This window comes from Cenococcum geophilum (assembly GCF_001692895.1).
Source record: "Cenococcum geophilum 1.58 unplaced genomic scaffold K441scaffold_7, whole genome shotgun sequence".
Classification (NCBI taxonomy): Eukaryota; Fungi; Ascomycota; class Dothideomycetes; order Gloniales; family Gloniaceae; genus Cenococcum; species Cenococcum geophilum.
In genome coordinates this window covers 3,454,247-3,472,402 of record NW_027137565.1, presented here as the reverse complement: position 1 = coordinate 3,472,402, position 18,156 = coordinate 3,454,247, and the positions used below count along the sequence as shown (strand labels likewise).

The following is an 18,156-nucleotide window of genomic DNA, read 5'->3' as shown; positions in this document are numbered from 1 at the left end:
TTTGCCTTATGATCGCCACAACGCCGAGCTGAAGATCCAACGCGCCAGTCTAGGGCAGAATAGCTTCTTGCCCGCTTGCTATCTTTGTTCTGAGAAAATAGTACGCAAATAAGGGTATAGCTAGAACGGGTTGGCCATCCTTCTTGCTAGCGGTGGCGACTTGTTACTTTTACTAAAGTTGAACTACCAAAACGTTAACAAAAGTACCGCGTTTAAATCTATGGTAATAAGATATATTAGGCGCGGTAGAAAGAAGGCAAAACAGGTAAGACTTAGACTAGTTGTGACTTTCTGCAGACTATTATTCTCCGGATGTAACCGTTCGTCAGACTAGTTGTTCTCTAGACGTAACTGCTCTCCAGACGCGACGGCTCCAGACGTGGCTATTCCAGATGTGGCTGTCAGACGTGGCGTTCTTGCTCTCCAGACGTGACTGTTCTCCAGACGTGGCTGTTCTCTAGACGTGGCTGTTCTCCAGACGTGGCTGTTCTCCAGACGTGGCTGTTCTCCAGACGTGGCTACTCTCCAGACGTGGTTCTCCTATTTGGCGCTGCCAAGAGGACTGGTCATTTTGGGCCAATTGGGCATCCGATAATTCTCCAGACGTGGCTATTCTCCAGACGTGGCTGTTCTCCAGACGTGGCTGTTCTCTAGACGTGGTCCTCCTATTTGGCGCTGCCAAGAGGACCGTCATTTTGGGCCAATTAGGCATCCGATAACCCTCCAGACGTAGCTGTCCTCCAGACGTGACTAGGATCTGCTAACTACGGTTAGCTAAAAATAGAGGGTCCTAGAATTGGGTTCTAAGAATGATATTTGAAGCGCAGCTGAAAACTTATGTAAGTTATGATAAATAACCTGTTCTCCCGTAGCAAATATTATCGAATAGGCCATATAGACATGTAAAAGGTACGATTCCTTGAGCACGAACGAAGATTCGTAGCAGAGAGAAAGGTATAGTTTCTAGAAGTTGATGCTTAGTTAAGAGCTTGGTTTTTAAAAGTTATTGCTTAAACAAGCTTCTGCGGCGCTGCTGGTGGATTTAGGCAGCAACTGACATGGGGATTGTATTAAAGCGTTGGAGTCCCGCGAAACCAGCTTCCGCCTAGGCGCAGCTGTTCCTTTGCTTCTCAACCAGGATCCTTTTTTCCTAACTAAATTTGGTTAAGTGCCAAGTGTCTAATTATGGTACCTGGACCGGCCTTGCTATCGGCAACGTGTCCTTTTTACTTTTCGTCCTCAGCCGTATAGCCCTCAGTCGTATAGCGGTAAGCCTTTGCTGCCTCGTAGCACGGCGTGATTTACTTTGTTCCCAGAATATAATCTTATTCCTCTCTATTTCAACTATGGCTTGCATTGGGACTTCAACGGTGGGATCTCGTGTCAGGACTTCGACAAGAGCAGAAATGTGGCGGTGCGGCGGTGCTTCGGGTATGGGCCGTTACGGAGCGCTAAAACGCCTCTCAACAAGGGTATGGCCGTAGCGGGTCGGCCATCCTCCCTGCTAGCGGTGGCGGCATCAAGTGCCAAATCATCCTCATTGTGTATATAAAGACATCCTACATTCTGCAAATAGAATAACTTAATTACAGCTTCCAAATACAGAGACTCTACAATAACCACGGGACAAACTTAACACATTGAGGATTGGGCAGGCTTAACGCCCTCTCCTTATCAGTCCAGCCGTTCTGAAACTTGGAAAAATAGTCACATTCTCCCGTCGCACACGTCCAAAACCCCAACCCAGGCATGCTACTCTCAGCACCCGCTCGATCCTGACGACTGGCGGCGCCACAATAGCAGCGTGGGTTACTACCACGTATTCCACGGTCATCGTCCCATGTAATCCATCTTTTGTGGTGATCTTGTAGGCCTTGACTGCAATTCCAGTGGCAGCGGACGCAGATGTAGTACGGTCGGCCGACATTGCCATTTTGATTGCCTGTCACGGTACATCGATATCGAGGCCTCCAGCCACAGCGGCGGCAGAGAGGAGAGTTAAGAGGAAATTGGGGCTGTAGTGGTCGGCTTAGTGCGTGCAAGATTTCGGACATTGGAACGTCTACATTTACGTTAAGCAAGCTCTGTCAGGTATACTTGCGGGGACTAACTAATATACGTAGTGCTACTGCCTCCCAAGGTCTGAACGAGCATTGTTGCGGCCATTAATCCGTCAAACTGCGTGGAATACCGTCCGGTCAACGTCGATGCAACAAGGCGTTGGGATGTCAACGCCCTAACCTGCGACGGCTGGAGGGGCATGATGGATGATGCGTGTTACATAAGCAATGGTCTAGGATTGAACCTATATTTTATTGGCTGCAGCCCCGGCTTGACACCAGCTGCTCACGTTAGCTAGACCAGTTCTGCCCATAATAAGAACGGGCGATTCTACAGTCGCTAGCGAAATCGGCTTCCGCCCAAGTGCAGGTGCAACATCGCCTGTAAGCAAAAGGCTTGGCGCCCCACTTTACATATCTAGTAAGGCGCCATGCTTGTTTGCACGTGATTTGCCACGGTACGAGAAAATACTTCTCTATCACAGTATGAGCCCACAGGGGTGTGCGGGTCGGCCGCCCTCCCTGCTGGCGGGGGCGAGTTTAAAGTATTTATGCTTTAATAGTCTGCTGTAAATACCGCTAAATATGCTGCCGCTGAAACCGTTCCGTGCAAAGAGGAAGTCGCCTTGCAGCCAAGCATGTGGCAAAAGTATTCAGATTCACCTCACGCAGCAGTCTCGGCAATGAGCTTTACCCAGAATAGTCAAACGCCATGCTCAGCCCGACTCTGACCAAGCATCCATAATGCAGGTAGACGGAGCCTATAACTATGTAGACCATACCTCATAACTTGACATTGAATTCGTGTATCCATCACTTACTCCGCAAGATTTTCAAATACGAAGCCGTTCACACGACTCGCACGTTGAGCCTCTGTCTCACTACGTAGTCACTCTGAATCCACCCAACTCCAATCCTCGTATACTCGCCATCCACACTGGTCGGTCTGACAACTAATATGTAGTACTTTTTATCCCTCAGCCCATGCTCATTCCCATGAAACTCCCTCCCGACAACAACACACCGTTCATCATGAAGGTCTCCACTCGCCTCGAATACCTCCATCATATGCCATCCATGACCAAGATGGCACGATCGAGGTTTCGTACCCAATCCGCTTCGTCTTCTTTCCGTCAGACCTCTGCCATAGGAGATTCCTGTGAAGGTACCGCTGAAAGATGCCGTATCTGCTTTCACACCCTATAGCGCGTGCAATACGGGCCTCTAACCCGGATATTGCAACACATCTGTCAGTTCCATCTGTCAAGCCACGCTTCGAGTAGCCCTCGGAAAGAAAGTAAATGAATTCCATGGTACGTTGGTCGCCCGATGCAAGGAGCCGGTCCGGGAAGTTTGGATCAAGCATGAAGAATTCTTTTCGAAGGGAGCTGAGTAGAGTACCTGGGTTAGGAAGATGTGAGGCTATTAAATATTGTTGAGCTCTTACCTTTCCAGTCTAGTAAGGTTTTCGCAGTAAACCCCGGTTCCACATTCAAAATATGTCTGATTGGCGCTAAAATGGATAGTTCGTCGTGACAAAACTCTTTCTTGCATTACCCAGGCTCGCGTGTTAAGCCGAGCCTTCTCCACATCGTTGTCAAAATCATCAATGTCGGTGCAAACATAGAATCACCGGCCTGAATTGTCTTAAACATAAACATACTCACTGCTTACGTCCCGATCAAGGAATCCCGCATTTAAGTTGACAGCCGAAGTTGCAGCAATCGTGCAGTAAGCCGAAGCGAAGACGCCTTCCATACATTTGGCCTCGTGCTCCCAATCTTTCTGGTTCCACTAAATTGTGCAAAGTGAGTCGATCCGGAGGTATTGGACACCAAGTTCTCGAGTCACCTGGATGGCGTCACGAAATGTCTTTGGTAGCTCAGATAAACTAAACATTCTCAGCCGTGATTCGATATTGTCGTCCGTTGTGCAGAACTTGAGTTTTTCCTCTTTGGTGGGTATGCCCCAGCAATGGGACAACGCGACGTATTTCATTCTGTCGTTTTCATTGGGACGGTAGAGACGCAAGACATTACCCGGATCCTTCGGACCGCCGACGCAGAGGAGTCTCGTTGGCAATTCTGTATTGGATTCAACATGGTGGTCATTGCACTTGTGGGACCTATCGCACCAACGAAGCCATGCGCGAAGTAGTGCAAAACGTGCAGGATTTTCCGCTTCGGGTAGGACTGGGAAGCTGATCTGGACGTCTTGACCAGTATCAGCCAAACATTCTGCGGTAGATATATGCAATAAGTAATGGCTCTGCCTAGCGCATGTAAGTTGAAGGTACTAACCTGCATCAGAACACAGCCGGAGAATTCGAGGCCCGTCGCTCCCTATTTTTAACGCTGGCAATTCCCGAACGATTTGAACATTTAGTTCATCATTACAGTGGCGTTTAACTGTGCGGAGGAGCAGAGCGCAGAGCCGGCAATTTTCTCCAGCAACACTGACTTTAGAAAGATTAATGTTGCAATCAGCAGCCACAAGGTAAGTTGAATCGGTAGCACACTCGATGGCAAGCGCTTAAAGAATTCCAAAGCAAATTTATTGTCGAAGGTATGGCGCCAGCTGCCGAGCTACATTCATATTAGTCCCTGTTCAAAGGCAGACATTCACAGGTCTACTTGCCTCCTACACCACCAAACGCGCCAGAATCAGCAGCAGCCTCGCATGTCAGGATTCGCAGATCTACCTACATCCTACACCACCAAACGCGCCAGAATCAGCAGCAGCCTCGCACGTCAGGATTCGCAGGTCTACTTACCAACTACACCACCAAACGCGCCAGAATCAGCAGCAGCCTCGCACGTCAGGATTCGCAGGTCTACTTACCAACTACACCACCAAACGCGCCAGAATAAGTAGCAGCCTCGCATGTCAGGATTCGCAAGTCTATTTACATCCTACACCACCAAACGCGCCAGAATCAGCAGCAGCCTCGCATGTCAGGATTCGTAAGTCTACTTACTATCTACACCACCAAACGCGGCAGAATTAGCAGCAGCCTCGCATGTCAGGATTTGCAAGTCTACTTACACCCTACACCACCAAACGTGGCAGAATTAGCAGCAGCCTCACATCTCAGGATTCGCAGGTCTACTTACTTCCTATAATCAAACATGTTAGTACAATATCTAAAACAAGCGCTTACCCTCTATACCTACCCCGTTAGCTAAAATCACAATGTCTAGTTACTGTTAAGGCCTACCTGGAACAAGCTATCCTCCCATGTTTCTTGGCCCATCGGAATAGGTTCAATCGTAGTTAATAGAGATAACGATATGATAAACCAGATAGTATAGAAAGACTCCTACGCTTATAGAGCTTGGCTTTAAGTGCGCCTTTGTGCTAGGGTTGAGCGATAAATTCTTAGACTGTGGTGCGGATGCGGGGCAGTTCAATCGGCTGCTGACACGTAGCCCGTCCAAAGGCCAGCTGATCGTCATCTCTGCATATACCCAACCAAGCAAAAATATTCCCATAGGATTGCTAGAACAAGTTTAGTGACAGGATAATTAATGGTATTTGCAGTAGGTGATTAGGCCATAAAATACGTTAAACTCGCCCCGGCTGGCAGGGAGGGCGGCCGACCTGCACCGACCACGCCCCTGTTAAGGGTCTACTTCCTAAGATTGAAGAATAGAGAATATGGAATGGGGAACTGTGGTTGGTGTTGTCTTGAGTGTGGCGTTGTGGCGGTGATGCACTGCCTCCGCTGCTCGGTGTTTGGCTTGGCGCTGTTGCTGAGTCAACTGAACCATGCCGAACCCCCAAACCCCTCGAGATGACCACCGTTCAACTTCAGGATACAGCCCATCTCATGCCATGACATACGGCTATGTCTACACCGCAGCCTCCTCTGAAAGAATCTCAGCATACCACACCGCCTTCAAGCCTCGTAGGCGCACCTTTGACGCCTCCGCCAACCGACGAGAAAGCCTTCACCCAAGCTCCCCGAGTTATCGCGCTTCTCAGAGACATCCAAGCGGGAAGACACAGCAATCAAAACCCGTGGACATCCTTTCAGCTTACACAAGGGGAATATGATGAGACAAAGCGTCGGCTTAGGCAAGACGAGTCGCTATTTGGATTTGTTAAGGACAAGATACGATACGTAGCCTCTGGCGGGGAAGAGGCGCCAGCTGATGATGCCAGTCGGACATATGACTATGGCGGCAGGAGGAATCAACTTGTTATTCGCATGCCTACTTAGCAGCACCAAAGTAGAGCGCTTTTGAGCTTCTGTATAAATAAAGGCTTTGTAGCGATAGGTAAAAGAGCCGGATGAAGGGCGGTATCCGGAGCGTATATATTCATTATCTCGCTGCCAAATTAGCAGTTCATGCCATGCGAGCTCGCTCGGAGGCATATTCCAGGCACCATCCTCTTGGCGGAGGCATCTGCAGCGAAAATATCCTCTTGGGATGCCCCCACTAAGCCTATAGTGGAATGGCCTGCTTGGCGCCCCTGCTTCATTTTATTTACGGGATACTGCCACTTTCGCTGCGTTTTAGACATTAACTTATAGGTAGCATTACTAGATATTAATGTCTAAGATGTAAAAGGATCCATGTTCACCGGTTAGCGACACCTGCAAGGCTACTACTTAATATCTTAGAGCCTCACTGTAAGCACCTTAAAATGGAATAGTCTAAATATCTAAGTGCATTTTCTTGCTGCATGCAGCTGTTTTTACGCATCTTTACTGCCAACATATCTGCACTAATATGTATAAATCCAGCCTCATTTAAGTAGAGGCAAGTATTAATAGTTTATGTACCTACCAAAGTCCACTTTCCTTAGCTCTGTTCTATGCCAACAGCTTAAAGAAATATTACTCCGTAAAAGGCTATAAAACTACAAATTCCTATAAAAGAAGAGCCAGCATTCTGCCTTAAATTTGTGAGATCATTCCTTACTATCCACAGAAAGCAGCTAACTCGTCTCTAAAGGCATACTATATGTGTTTAGGAAACACTCTCATATAGTTGCGGTTACTTTTACTCTAATAAGTGCACGCGCAAGTATAATACGGCTAGACAAAACAGCGTACAGTGTGCGGAAAATAATCTAAATAATATCTGGAATACGAGGACATTGTAGGGTATATATGGCTATAATTTAGAGTATAGGACACCGGAATTAATGGAATAAGCCTTTTAAAGTTAGGAGTGCCTAACGTAATACTCTTTATTTATAGTTACAAATATAGCCAAGTTAAATAAAACCTTACTCTCTTTCCAAATTCCTCCAGCCTTAGACAGAAAAACTTAAGAACATTATTTCTCAACACTATCTTTTAAATTATTATATGTCTACAATCAACACTTTATTATATCATTCCGGCTAATGTCTCCTGCCTCTGATAGACATTTCCCCTTCTTAGGCTTTAAACGGTTCTTCCTTAACTTAGTATTATTAGCCGAATGTCCACTAGAGAAGCCTTTAATTAAGAGTACTTATAGCGGCTTTAAATTCTTGCCAGACATCCTGGGAGGTACTAGCGTTTACCATTTGTGTATAAATAGGGTGATCTCTAGGTCTATATCCGCGCCAGTCTTTAACACATCTAAAAGGAACCTCTAGCTTTAGTTGGTATTTATGGATTGCTTTTAGTTAGTCATCAATACACCCTAAGAGTTTCGTATCTTTAAGAGTGTGTGCTATAAGTGTGCCACTTTAGAGGCGCAATCGTAGAAGTTGGAGATATATGTCCTTACCGGGCTCGAAGCAATCAAGTAGTATTGTAATATTTATAAGACTATACATTGTAGCAAAATGGCGAGGCTTATTCCCTTTCTTATTAAGTATAGCGGTCAGACTAGAAATAAGGCCGTTAAGCGCTATGTCAAGATCAGGGCCGATATAAACAAGAGTAGCTGGAGCGAGCGTGAAGACAAGACGAGAATGCCTATCAAGAAGACATTCTAGATTTATTCGGACTTAAGATGCCATAAAAGCAATCAGGCGGAGCGGAGAGTTATTAGTAGAATTTCCTGTCGCTCAAATAATCAGCATTGCTACTCAACTCGGGGCCGAGCGCTAGAGAGAAGGCAATAATGTCAAGGAGGTTCAGGGGATCGAGTAGACCCTAAAAATCGAGTAACCAATTTTAGGCGTCAAACAAAAGACTTTTTTTGGATCAGTCGGATGCTCCCTCAGTCACTGCTTGTTGTGAGGAGTGAGTGCATGNTTTGGGCCCATGCGCGGCGTAGCGCAGCATGGGCACCTGGCTTGGTGTTACCTCAGGCGTGCGAAGCCTCACACTTTGCCGTGTCTCCAACCTTTAATTCTTTTACTACCATCTGCACTGTTCATGGTTCCTCTATCATCCTCTCATCTGTATATAAAAGCGTCTTCTACCTCACATAGTCGCTTGTCACGTCCACCGCATACGAGTTGCGTTTTCTCGCAATGGCGAATCTGTCCTAATTAGAGATAATCGAGACAAAACCTATCGGAGATGGGTTAATGCCTTTCGCGACTCGTTTAATTCGACCTGTACAACTGTAGGCATCTCTAGTTCCTTGGACGCACTGCATCAGATAAGCAGTGAAGGTAATGTCTATATGCCTGTCGCGAGTTCTCTAACTCCCGTAGGACTTGAAGATATTCTGCTTGACCTGGTGTTAGCTCTACAGAACCTCTTTGGATGGTAAGATCTCGAAAACCACCACTGTTGGTTCCCCTTCACAGTAGACGACTACTACGCCTTACCCCGGGCCTCCTGTGTGTAATCCTCATAGATGCGCATTGGAATCAACGTCCCCCAACCCCCAATTGAAATCAACGACAATACCTCACGATCGACGGACGAGCGAACGAACGAGCGATCAAACGAATACACCCCTTCCTAACCCCAGGGCGATCACCCGCGGAGCACGTCCGCGCCGTATTCTGCCTAGCAGCCTGGATAATAACCCTCCACGGTGTTCCTTGTCTCCTCTCTACGGACTAGTCACCCCTAGAGAGGGCCTAGTAACTGGGGCCTAGGTGCAAAAGATACCTAGCACATACACATACACATCCCGCTCGCCTTTTGGTATTACGGAGCTAGTTCTACACCGTTGAAAGGCTCTAGGGGGGGAAGGGTGTACATGGTAAACAACAGAGGTGGCATATACAGGGGACGGCCACAAGATATAAGAAACTGCTACAAGCAATAGCAATCAATTAACGGCAGGGCCTAGCTAGGACGCAGTGAACCCTAGCTACGGATGAGCTGGAATAAGGATGCAGTGGTTCCAAGGAGATCCAATATCCAATTAAGATCAGGGCGTAGCTACAGGCTGCAATAGCTGTAGACTACGTGTAAAGACAGTCAACGGGGTTTTTCATCCGACCGAGGTGGCTCGTAGGGTTTTTCCTCCCCAACATATCAGGGGTTTTCTTCCTGTATAATACACAAGTTTCCCCTATATACAGAGTAGTCTGCGTGGGCCTAGCTAGGATCCGTATCAGACGTTAATCAAAGAACATAATATATCATACTTCGACACGAATAGACGGTTCGAAAGAATGGACTTTCACGTATCACAGAGGTATCACAAAGGTATCACAAAAGGGATATCACAAAACGCGTGTATCATTTATTACAGGAATAATAGGCACGGTTCCTTACATGCCGACGCCCATAGACAACTCCAGTTTCCTATAACTGCACAGCGCTAGCATACAACTCGGCCACTTAATCCTATGCCACTATCATCAACACTTGACATCGCCAACACTCTCATCTTCACTTGATTCGAGCTAGCAGAATGTCGCACCAACTAGATTCTGCGCTCCATACATCCTTTTTCCTCCTAGCTACTTGCAGGTTGTGTTTCCATTTGTAACACTTGATCCTTAGGAAGCAAGATAGTTGTGTAGCTAGACCTTCAGATGCCTGACGAGTTAAAGACGTACAAAGTCCTCCACTTTCTGTCCTTTCTAATGTCAACACTTTCGGGCCATATATTTGTCTTCTCTCCCGAGTCCCTTTTTTAAAGCCATTTCCAGTACATCAAGTAAAAAGTATGAGGCGGTAGACTAATCCCAATGCGAGAAGTGGTATGAAGCTGACGAGTCAAAGAGCATCAGAAAGGCTATCATTGGTCATTTAGTGCTCTGTCTGGGTATTAAAGGTAAGTTGCTTCATGCAGCAATGCAGGAGACTAAGCATCCGAGCAGAACATCCACAGAAAACCGACCTTCGAAATTATGTGCAAGGCTACCACCGGCTTTACTCTCGGCTATTGTGAAGATGAAGATAGCCAACCACAGCCCATGGATCCATATGGATACTGGCGTTGTAATGATGGTGGAGGTCGTATGAGGCTGTCAACGAGCCGGTTAGTGTTTTAGGTTGCTCTTCCGCAAGAAATGTGGCGTGCAATCAAAACTATCAATTGCAACTGAATGCAGGAGAAACTATTAGTATTAACCTACACACTCGTCATATTGTGACAAAATCTCCTTCTCAAACCACAACCTATACTCGTTCTGACCCCACAGCGTAATATCACAAAGGTTATTAAACAACCTCTTTATATCATCTATAGAATAAGTATCTCCTAGCCTTAGTGGTCCCAAGAAGAACATATTAAATTCATCTGGTTTCTTTAGAATTTCCTCAGCCGTCACAACATGGAGAAGCCAAGCATCGGTTTGAATTTCCACTGCAAAGACTGGCATAGAGAGAGGCCAACCTTCGAGCTGCCGCTTTCGGAATTCCGCTGCTATCCAGGCTGCTAATTATATCGCCGGATCTTTATTTATATGGTTGCGTTTAACTTCTATATTAAGGAACATAGGGTAGTAGTTCGTGAAGGAGGCGGTCTGGTTAATAGACTTAGTGACGGTTGGGGCCGCTTACAACATAAGGAGGGCATGTCGGCTAATGTCGAGGCCGACAGCATAGTCAATTTTCTTATCCAGGTCTTTGAACAAATCAGGTTCAGAGGAGTAAGGGCAAAGCTCAGGCAGAGATATTTCAACGGATGCGCTGTAGCAAAACCAACATTAGCAAAGCTTGCACCGCACGGATAAATCCATGCCACACTACGGAGTCGGGACAAGTAAACGTACATGTCGAACACTGTAATATTCTCATTCCCTAATTTATTCTTCTTCTAAAAGTGGTGGAGGCACCGGAGCAGGTGCAGGATCGGGCCCACGACGACCGAGATCCAGTGCGACTCCGTGGTATTGGTGGAGCGCCATTTCTCGGCCATATCAAATGCATCTATCAATGTGTTGTTAATCAGCTCGGTGTCTGTCGCGGTAAAAGGGATTAGGGAGCTTGCAAAGGGAGGTGCGCTGCGGCGGGCCTGGCACTCTCTATTAGTAATCAACATTCACCTCACCGATGCGACAATTAGTAGCAATATACCTCGCAACGCTCCCAGAGCGCCTGTACAGATCCAGAGAGTGTAATTCCAAGATTCTCGGCCTGCCTCATCGCTTTGAATTCGATCCGCGGGCTGAGATAGGCTAGATCCTCCCGCTTTGTGACTACCCGCTTCTTCGGCGATGATGACCGGGTGCGGGTGGAAGATCGCGATGTCTTCGACGAGACAGTCGTCGGTGGATGGAACGATGGAGCTTCCGATATCGTGTCGAAGGCTGAGACAACTGATGCGTCTTCTGTGACAAGTATAGGGTTTTCATCTTCAGCTATTGAATTCACCGTCGACCGAAGCGACAGCGCTGACCCCAGCCTTGCCGCATTCCGGGTGCGACTCCGCGTCGCTTGATTCTCCTCGTCATCTGCTTTCCGCTGCTTTCGGAGCGTGCTGCTCATAATAGATGGTTTATGATATTGAGGGTTGTGGGTGTGGGAGATGTCGGCTAGCGCGCGGCGATGCTTGTGAGTTTGGGAAGTGACGGGTGGAGGGCACTCGCTTATCCAGCACGCAATGTCGGGGCGACCATCGATGCGAGTTGCGTGTAAGATGTCGAAAACGTCGTGGGGCCGTTTGCGCTTGCGCGAGTATCGTGCGATAGTCATAATGGGAGGCTGGTGATATTCAAGAGATAGAATGAGTGGCATGATGTTGATGCAGCTTGAGCGTTGCTTTACCAACCGAAGCGAAGCTTCCGGGGCGACATCAGCCACTACTGTCGCCCAGTATTCGCTCATTGAGATCGGCTTGTTGTTCGCTTGGGTGTAGACGTCCTACTCGTACGAAGGACCGCGCAAAATTAGATTTCCTCTTCCTTTTTGGGACTAGTGACTACTCCCCATAAGGCCCCAGAGTTACGGGGGCTCTATCGCCTAAGCAACGAGATTTTAGGCGGTCTGCGCCCATAGGACCCCCTAAGCACAGCAACCTTATGGGCGACCTTATGGGGGAAAACCACTAATCCCAAAAAGGAAGGGGAAATCTATTTTCGCGCGGTCCTCCGTACCTCCTTCGCAAAGCGGATCGTGGCTTTGACCGCGCTAATGTCTGGGAAACGCCACGAAAACAACCCTGTGGCCGGTGCGGGTCGGCCGCCCTCCCTGCTAGCGCAGGCCAGGTGTAAGAATCTTACTCGCAGCGCAAGGCTGCGAGGATGTGCTGCGCCGCAGGTTTAATTCACACGTGACTTAGCCGGGGTGGCAGTGGTTCTTTTCACGTGATTTCCCAATTGTATATAGTATATTCTTGGCACTACAAATTTTAAGAGCCGAGCCACTAGATAAATCAATCAATCAACACTTGATACCAAGGTAGCCACAAAGGAGGACGCTACAATATATCGCTAATCCACGGGAGACCACCAACAACATTACATCCTATTTCGACAAGCTATCCAACTGCTTCCTTTGACTGAATCATTGTATTTCAAAAAGTTGTCTCTCTCTTTCAGATTTCTTCTGTAGCTCACAGGCCTCCCCGTTCATCATACCGTGAATATAGCATTCTCCTATGAGCTTGTAGTGGTACTTATCGGCATCACTATTCTCATTAACGATCTTCCGGAGAACAACAGGTACGCTACAGCCATATAGTATGCAGATACTTAACGGCATTAACACGATGATTAGATCGATCAATGTAGATAGGCTGGAGATACTTACAGATCTCCAACCTGAGTGGCTGCTGGAGCCAACCCTAGTAATTGAAGCCCTCCTTCCGATTTTGGAGAGTCAGTCGTAATAAGTCTTTTATTCCACACCACAGATTGCACCCGTTGCAGATAGTCTTTTACCACACGCGAAAAGCCGCTATCAATCAAGCTGCCGATATCGAGAACATTATCCGTGCCGAACTTTCCTGATTGCTGGAAGGCATATCCGCAAAGCCGTTCGTAGTACGATGGCGCTCTGTTCCCACTGGAATCTCTATTTGCAGTAAGTGTCCTCCAAAAGCGCTCAGGTGGCGGTGATGAAACTCCATCCCACCCCACGAATCTTGTCCACTTGAGCGGGATACAGGCTTTGAGAGCTGACGGTTGCACCTTTTGGATCGACTCCAAGATAAACCCGTCTACAGACAGGCTCTTAGCGCACACCCCTTGTCCAAATTCCCACGAGAGCATCCGGCTACCTACTGCAAATCCTGCGCTATATTGTCTTCTACCAGGACCCCGTAACCCAACCAGCGAATCGGCGTTGATACGATAGTATTCTCTGTTAGGACCAATTTCAAATGCAGCGTCGGATAGATTTCCAATCCATGACGGGAGGCCCTCGATCTCCTTTGGTACCCAATGCTGACAAATAATATCGATACATCCAGATTTCAAAATCGTATGACGGACAAAATCCTGGCACACTTGGAAAAATGTCTTGGAATAGTTAACTGGGAAGTTTTGCGTCTCCACTGCCCCGCTGAAGGCTTTCTGCGGGGACTTGTATCCCGACCGTGCATCCATGGCGAGAGGTAGAATTGCGTATATAATGTCATGAGGCACTGAGGCTTTAAATGCTGTCAAATTGAGAACAAGGTTTTCCAAACTTTGGAATCGCTTTAATATGGTTCCGTGATCTGATTTTTCAAACAGCCCCTCAGTGACATCAACAAGACGAGCGGCACCCGAGGTAGGGATACTTGCCCAAGGACGACTTTCATCGTTGGGAAGGACCCTCCCGTGTATATCGGACAGCCTGTAAACATGACCCCTCACAAGTCCTATAGTAAAGATGAATTCAGGCCATGCTACCTCACTGCTTCCGCAATGCAGAGCCGCCTGTTTCGCAAGAGCGATCTCCTGGATTATCCACCGGCGGCTAAACCAAGGCCTCCTCAGCAAAGCTGATAAAGCACACCATTGTCGGGAGTATCTACCGTCCAATAAAAGATCGTCGGAACGTTCAATACACTGTTGGACGAGTTGAATGAAGTCCATTGCTAATCCACTGTCATTTTCCTCCTCTCCAATCCATACGCACACCGAGCTTGCTTCTTGATATATCTCAGTCATCATCCGTACCTGGGAGCTCTTTTCTTCAAAATCGTCTTGATTGATACAAACTGTATCAACCCAAAGGAATCTTGCAGTATCTAGTCGGCGGAAATGCCTCAAGGCCGATTCAAGAGTTGGCTTAACAGCGAACAAAGAGATTTTGTCACCTCGCCGGATTTTGATAATCGATTTGCGCTCCTCCTCGCCCCAATGCCATGACAAAGCCTCGTATGACCCACCCCCCAAAAGGGGCCTTTCTGAAAGCGAGCAAACAAGCTCCGTGCTCTCAGCGCCAGGAAATAATTCTATAATGCGAATCCAAGATCCATCCGTCAGAGGTGAATAACTGTACGGTTCGATGACACGAAAAGTACCATCTCCTGTCTCTTCAACCTCTATACGGCTATGATTTCCTTTGGATGTAATCCGAACATTTCGCCCAAGAGAACCGAGCACTCTGCCTACATCGTAGCCAGCATTAAAAGGAACCCTTGATATAAAGATTGGCTGTTTGGGCGTAAACACGAGATCGGCACCGGGTTTGAGTTCAACTGCTGCGACTGAGTGGATCCTGCCATCACACTTTCGGGCCAGTCCAACGACGTAGCTGTTAGGATACGGGATTTTGTTGTCGGTAATGATCTTAAAAGTTCCACTATCGGCATTGCTGCCGGCATCCTTAAGTTGTAAGCCTCCGTCCTTTGGAGTCACGAACAGCTGTGTGCCATCGTTCTTAATAGTCCCAATTTTGACAGGTTCAAAATCGATGATGGAAACCTTCGTTTCCTGGTCCAACTTTGAGCTAGCGTTACTGGAAATGCCAGCGAAACCATAGAAGTCCGATGTGTACTTAAAGACCGATTCACTGTTGTTGCAAAGCGGATCAGTTATAGACCACAAGATCTGGCGAGTCTTTTGGACGCCGCCTCCAGTGACGTTTGGAGGTTCAGAGTAGACAAAGTATTTCCGCGAGTTATGTGTGTCCGCTGTCTTATTCCGGATGGCCACTCCGTAAGTAACTGGATCCGCCATGGGTGATTGCAGGTTGTCTGATAGGACAAATGACAAGATGCTAGCAGGTATCTCGATGCTGTCTGGCAGGTGAGATAAGACGAAGAGATGAACCTCAGAGATTCCTAGGCGGTCTAGTAATTATAAAGGGGTATGCGGGGCAGAGGTAGCAGAGTGTACTAGCGGAATGGGCTCAAATTGGCTGCTGCCAATAGCACCGGCCTTTTTGGTGCCAATTACAGTAGTGGTCAACAGTTTTGAGCCCGGGTGACTTCCGCGCATTTTGAGAATCACCAACGACAACAAGACACGACACGACACGACACGAGTTAATCCCCTTGGCAGAGAAAAATTCAAATTTTACGTCACGTTTTGTGTGATCTAAGCGAAAATCCGAGAGGCTAAATCCGTCGGCGAGACTAAAGCGGGCCTAGAGCGGCCTTTAGCGGCAACTAAACCTAAGAGGAACTAGATCTAATTAAATAACTAAAATAGTAAAATCTAAAAAGAAAAAGCGATTGTTAATATAATAGAGATTTTTTTTTAAAAACTATTAGCTACTATCGAGTTACTAATCTTTAAAAGAGTATATTAATTAAAATTTAAAGCTATATATTATCCTAATTGGCGTTACTAATAGGATTGATCTTTTTTGTTACGGACCTAGTACTATAGACGGTAGGACTACTGTTCTAAGACCTTAGGGTGATGGCAGAGGCTATGGAACTAGTCGAACCATGGGACGAGGGGTAGGCGAGTTATATGGGAGATTACGTGCTGAGGGTTTAGTACGTGGGAATGTAGGAACACGGGACGTACCGACGTACCGAGTTCAGTACGCGGGAAACGTGAGGACGTGGACGTACTGACGTACTGACGTACCGACGTACCGAGAGGATTTCTTAGGAGTTAGGTTGTGTATTTAAAGGACCACAGTCCCTACCTAGATAGTTCTCTCGTTGTAGTGAATCTTAGGATATAATTGGAGTTAACCTGTTGGGCGACTACTCCACCAGTTGTGATACAGAACCGTTGTCTTATTGTTTACCTACATACCCAGCCCATTAACAAGTCCACCGTGGTATTTCCTATAAGGCTCGTTACATTTTTAGTACTAATTAGCGGTTAATACTTCTTGACTTCTACCTTATAGAATAGAACTTATTAAAGGAATAGAAGGTAAGTTTATAACTAAAGTAAACTAGGTATTTAGTACTATAAGAAGAGATTACATCGGGAAAAAGTTTATAGGCTGAAATTTAAACTACCTATCAAGTAAAATTAAATACTACCAATTACGTCAATTGCCTGCTAAATAGCTGGTAGTTAACGTAGTTAATGTTATTAACGCATTTAATATTTTTAATACGTAGCCTACGCGCAGCCTACGTGTTATAAACGCTACCTTAAATATATTACGGCTACTTAAAGAGGAGCTAGACAATATAATCTAGGCAATAGAAGTATAGGCCAGTATAAATTATATAGAACTATAGGATAAAGGTTAAGCGACGTACTAAACGTACCGAGCGTACTTATGTTCTCTATACGCAATATAGATTAGTTACTTAGGAGTAAAGATATAGTCTATACCTAGTTTAACTTTAACGGCGGTAACTAGAGCGGGATCTCTATCTTTAGCCTTCCGGGTAACTCCGATAATACTACTACTAAGGGAAATATTATTATTATATGCGATAGTAAAAGTCCTATTATTAGCGTTGCGGGTTTTAGTAGTCTAAATATTAATACCTCCATTCTGTTTATATATAAGTAGCTAGATACTATTATTCTTAATCGTTCTAATTATAACCTATTTACTATAGGCTACTAAAATATTATTTCTGGGCTTTAATACTAAGCTATTAGAGTAACTAATAAAGCTAAAGAACTTTAATATATATTTAAATAAATTATGGCCGCCTTTACTAATAGCGTTAGTTTTATACCATATAATTAAGGAAATTTTATAGATAACACCGCCTAAGACCTCCGGAAGTTTAGAGTAGACAATATATTATCTCTTTACATCTCCGCCAGTTCCGTTCTCAATAAATACCTTATAGGTAGATGTTTTTTCCATTTTAGAGGGTTAAAGAGGGCTATAGGTAGTCTGGTAGAGTATATAATTAACTAAATATATAAATCATATATAAGGATAAGTTATGCCTTTATAATCTACCCCCTCTATAATTTCTTATAGCCCTCTTATTAAGAGTTCCTAAAAATTTAAGAGAATTTTACTATTAGGGACTAGCTTTATAGTAACTAAATTTTATTTACCTATGTAGAAGCTAGCTAGTGCTAGCAGTTCTGGCCTATAGGCCTATAAAAGAGAGCATCTTTACCTTAAAAGGCTATGGCTGTATATAGGGGTGTAAAGCACTTTATTATAGACGTTCTACTTTATTATACTTTACTAAATAAAAAAAATGCCGTATATAATGTAGGGTTATAAAAGCCCTTTATTTTATAGAGTTTAGGCAGCTATTAAAAAGCATCAGCCTCTTCGCGAGAGTAGTGGCGCCCGCGCTGTAAGTTTATATAGTAGTTAATAGAAACGACTTTAAATATAGTAGTATACGACCTTCGGTATCCCACCCCCTATACGCGGCGGCATCTAATTCCGCTACAGCGGCACCTAAATTAGTATATAGAGCTAGTAGGAAGGAGTGTAACGGGAGTAGGGGCTAGATGGATC

At 45.9% G+C, this 18,156-nt stretch overlaps 6 protein-coding genes across 6 annotated transcripts; 1 reads left to right on the top strand and 5 right to left on the bottom strand.

The window, feature by feature from the left end:
• Positions 1–1,491: 1,491 nt before the first annotated feature.
• Positions 1,492–2,380, bottom strand: K441DRAFT_654619 (uncharacterized protein). Its single transcript, XM_067647708.1, has 2 exons — positions 2,112–2,380; positions 1,492–2,062 (listed from the first exon to the last, which is right to left on the bottom strand). The coding sequence occupies exons 1-2, from the start codon at positions 2,260–2,262 to the stop codon at positions 1,611–1,613; spliced, it is 603 nt and encodes a 200-aa protein (XP_067507943.1). The 5' UTR covers positions 2,263–2,380; the 3' UTR covers positions 1,492–1,610.
• A 1,354-nt stretch (positions 2,381–3,734) lies between these two features.
• K441DRAFT_322461 (HET-domain-containing protein) lies at positions 3,735–4,496 on the bottom strand. The gene is made up of 3 exons (XM_067641177.1): positions 4,361–4,496; positions 4,195–4,273; positions 3,735–4,144 (listed from the first exon to the last, which is right to left on the bottom strand). The coding sequence occupies exons 1-3, from the start codon at positions 4,364–4,366 to the stop codon at positions 3,855–3,857; spliced, it is 375 nt and encodes a 124-aa protein (XP_067507942.1). The 5' UTR covers positions 4,367–4,496; the 3' UTR covers positions 3,735–3,854.
• A 1,269-nt stretch (positions 4,497–5,765) lies between these two features.
• Positions 5,766–6,705, top strand: K441DRAFT_654612 (uncharacterized protein). Its single transcript, XM_067647707.1, has one exon. The coding sequence runs from the start codon at positions 5,908–5,910 to the stop codon at positions 6,280–6,282; it is 375 nt and encodes a 124-aa protein (XP_067507941.1). The 5' UTR covers positions 5,766–5,907; the 3' UTR covers positions 6,283–6,705.
• Positions 6,706–10,438: 3,733 nt separating this feature from the next.
• On the bottom strand, positions 10,439–10,975 carry K441DRAFT_322362 (uncharacterized protein). The gene is made up of 2 exons (XM_067641175.1): positions 10,927–10,975; positions 10,439–10,819 (listed from the first exon to the last, which is right to left on the bottom strand). The coding sequence occupies exon 2, from the start codon at positions 10,743–10,745 to the stop codon at positions 10,491–10,493; it is 255 nt and encodes an 84-aa protein (XP_067507940.1). The 5' UTR covers positions 10,746–10,819; positions 10,927–10,975; the 3' UTR covers positions 10,439–10,490.
• Positions 10,976–11,124: 149 nt separating this feature from the next.
• On the bottom strand, positions 11,125–12,167 carry K441DRAFT_322394 (uncharacterized protein). The gene has a single exon (XM_067641176.1). It carries the CDS (start codon positions 12,100–12,102, stop codon positions 11,428–11,430), a length of 675 nt encoding a protein of 224 aa, XP_067507939.1. The 5' UTR covers positions 12,103–12,167; the 3' UTR covers positions 11,125–11,427.
• A 501-nt stretch (positions 12,168–12,668) lies between these two features.
• Positions 12,669–15,814, bottom strand: K441DRAFT_604420 (HET-domain-containing protein). Its single transcript, XM_067645341.1, has 2 exons — positions 13,117–15,814; positions 12,669–13,057 (listed from the first exon to the last, which is right to left on the bottom strand). Exons 1-2 carry the CDS (start codon positions 15,474–15,476, stop codon positions 12,871–12,873), a joined length of 2,547 nt encoding a protein of 848 aa, XP_067507938.1. The 5' UTR covers positions 15,477–15,814; the 3' UTR covers positions 12,669–12,870.
• Between the last annotated feature and the right edge of the window lie 2,342 nt (positions 15,815–18,156).

Excerpts from the sequence above, each read along its gene's own strand:
- K441DRAFT_654619 (XM_067647708.1), bottom strand. The coding sequence starts at position 2,262 with ATGCCCCTCCAGCCGTCGCAGGTTAGGGCGTTGACATCCCAACGCCTT. Across the intron at positions 2,063-2,111 it reads CAGTAGCACTACGTATATTA|ACGTTCCAATGTCCGAAATC; the intron begins GTTAGTCCCCGC and ends ACGTAAATGTAG.
- K441DRAFT_322461 (XM_067641177.1), bottom strand. Across the intron at positions 4,145-4,194 it reads CTTCGCGCATGGCTTCGTTG|AATTGCCAACGAGACTCCTC; the intron begins GTGCGATAGGTC and ends AATCCAATACAG.
- K441DRAFT_654612 (XM_067647707.1), top strand. The coding sequence starts at position 5,908 with ATGTCTACACCGCAGCCTCCTCTGAAAGAATCTCAGCATACCACACCG.
- K441DRAFT_322362 (XM_067641175.1), bottom strand. The coding sequence starts at position 10,745 with ATGCCAGTCTTTGCAGTGGAAATTCAAACCGATGCTTGGCTTCTCCAT.
- K441DRAFT_322394 (XM_067641176.1), bottom strand. The coding sequence starts at position 12,102 with ATGCCACTCATTCTATCTCTTGAATATCACCAGCCTCCCATTATGACT.
- K441DRAFT_604420 (XM_067645341.1), bottom strand. The coding sequence starts at position 15,476 with ATGGCGGATCCAGTTACTTACGGAGTGGCCATCCGGAATAAGACAGCG. Across the intron at positions 13,058-13,116 it reads GCCACTCAGGTTGGAGATCT|TATCTGCATACTATATGGCT; the intron begins GTAAGTATCTCC and ends AATGCCGTTAAG.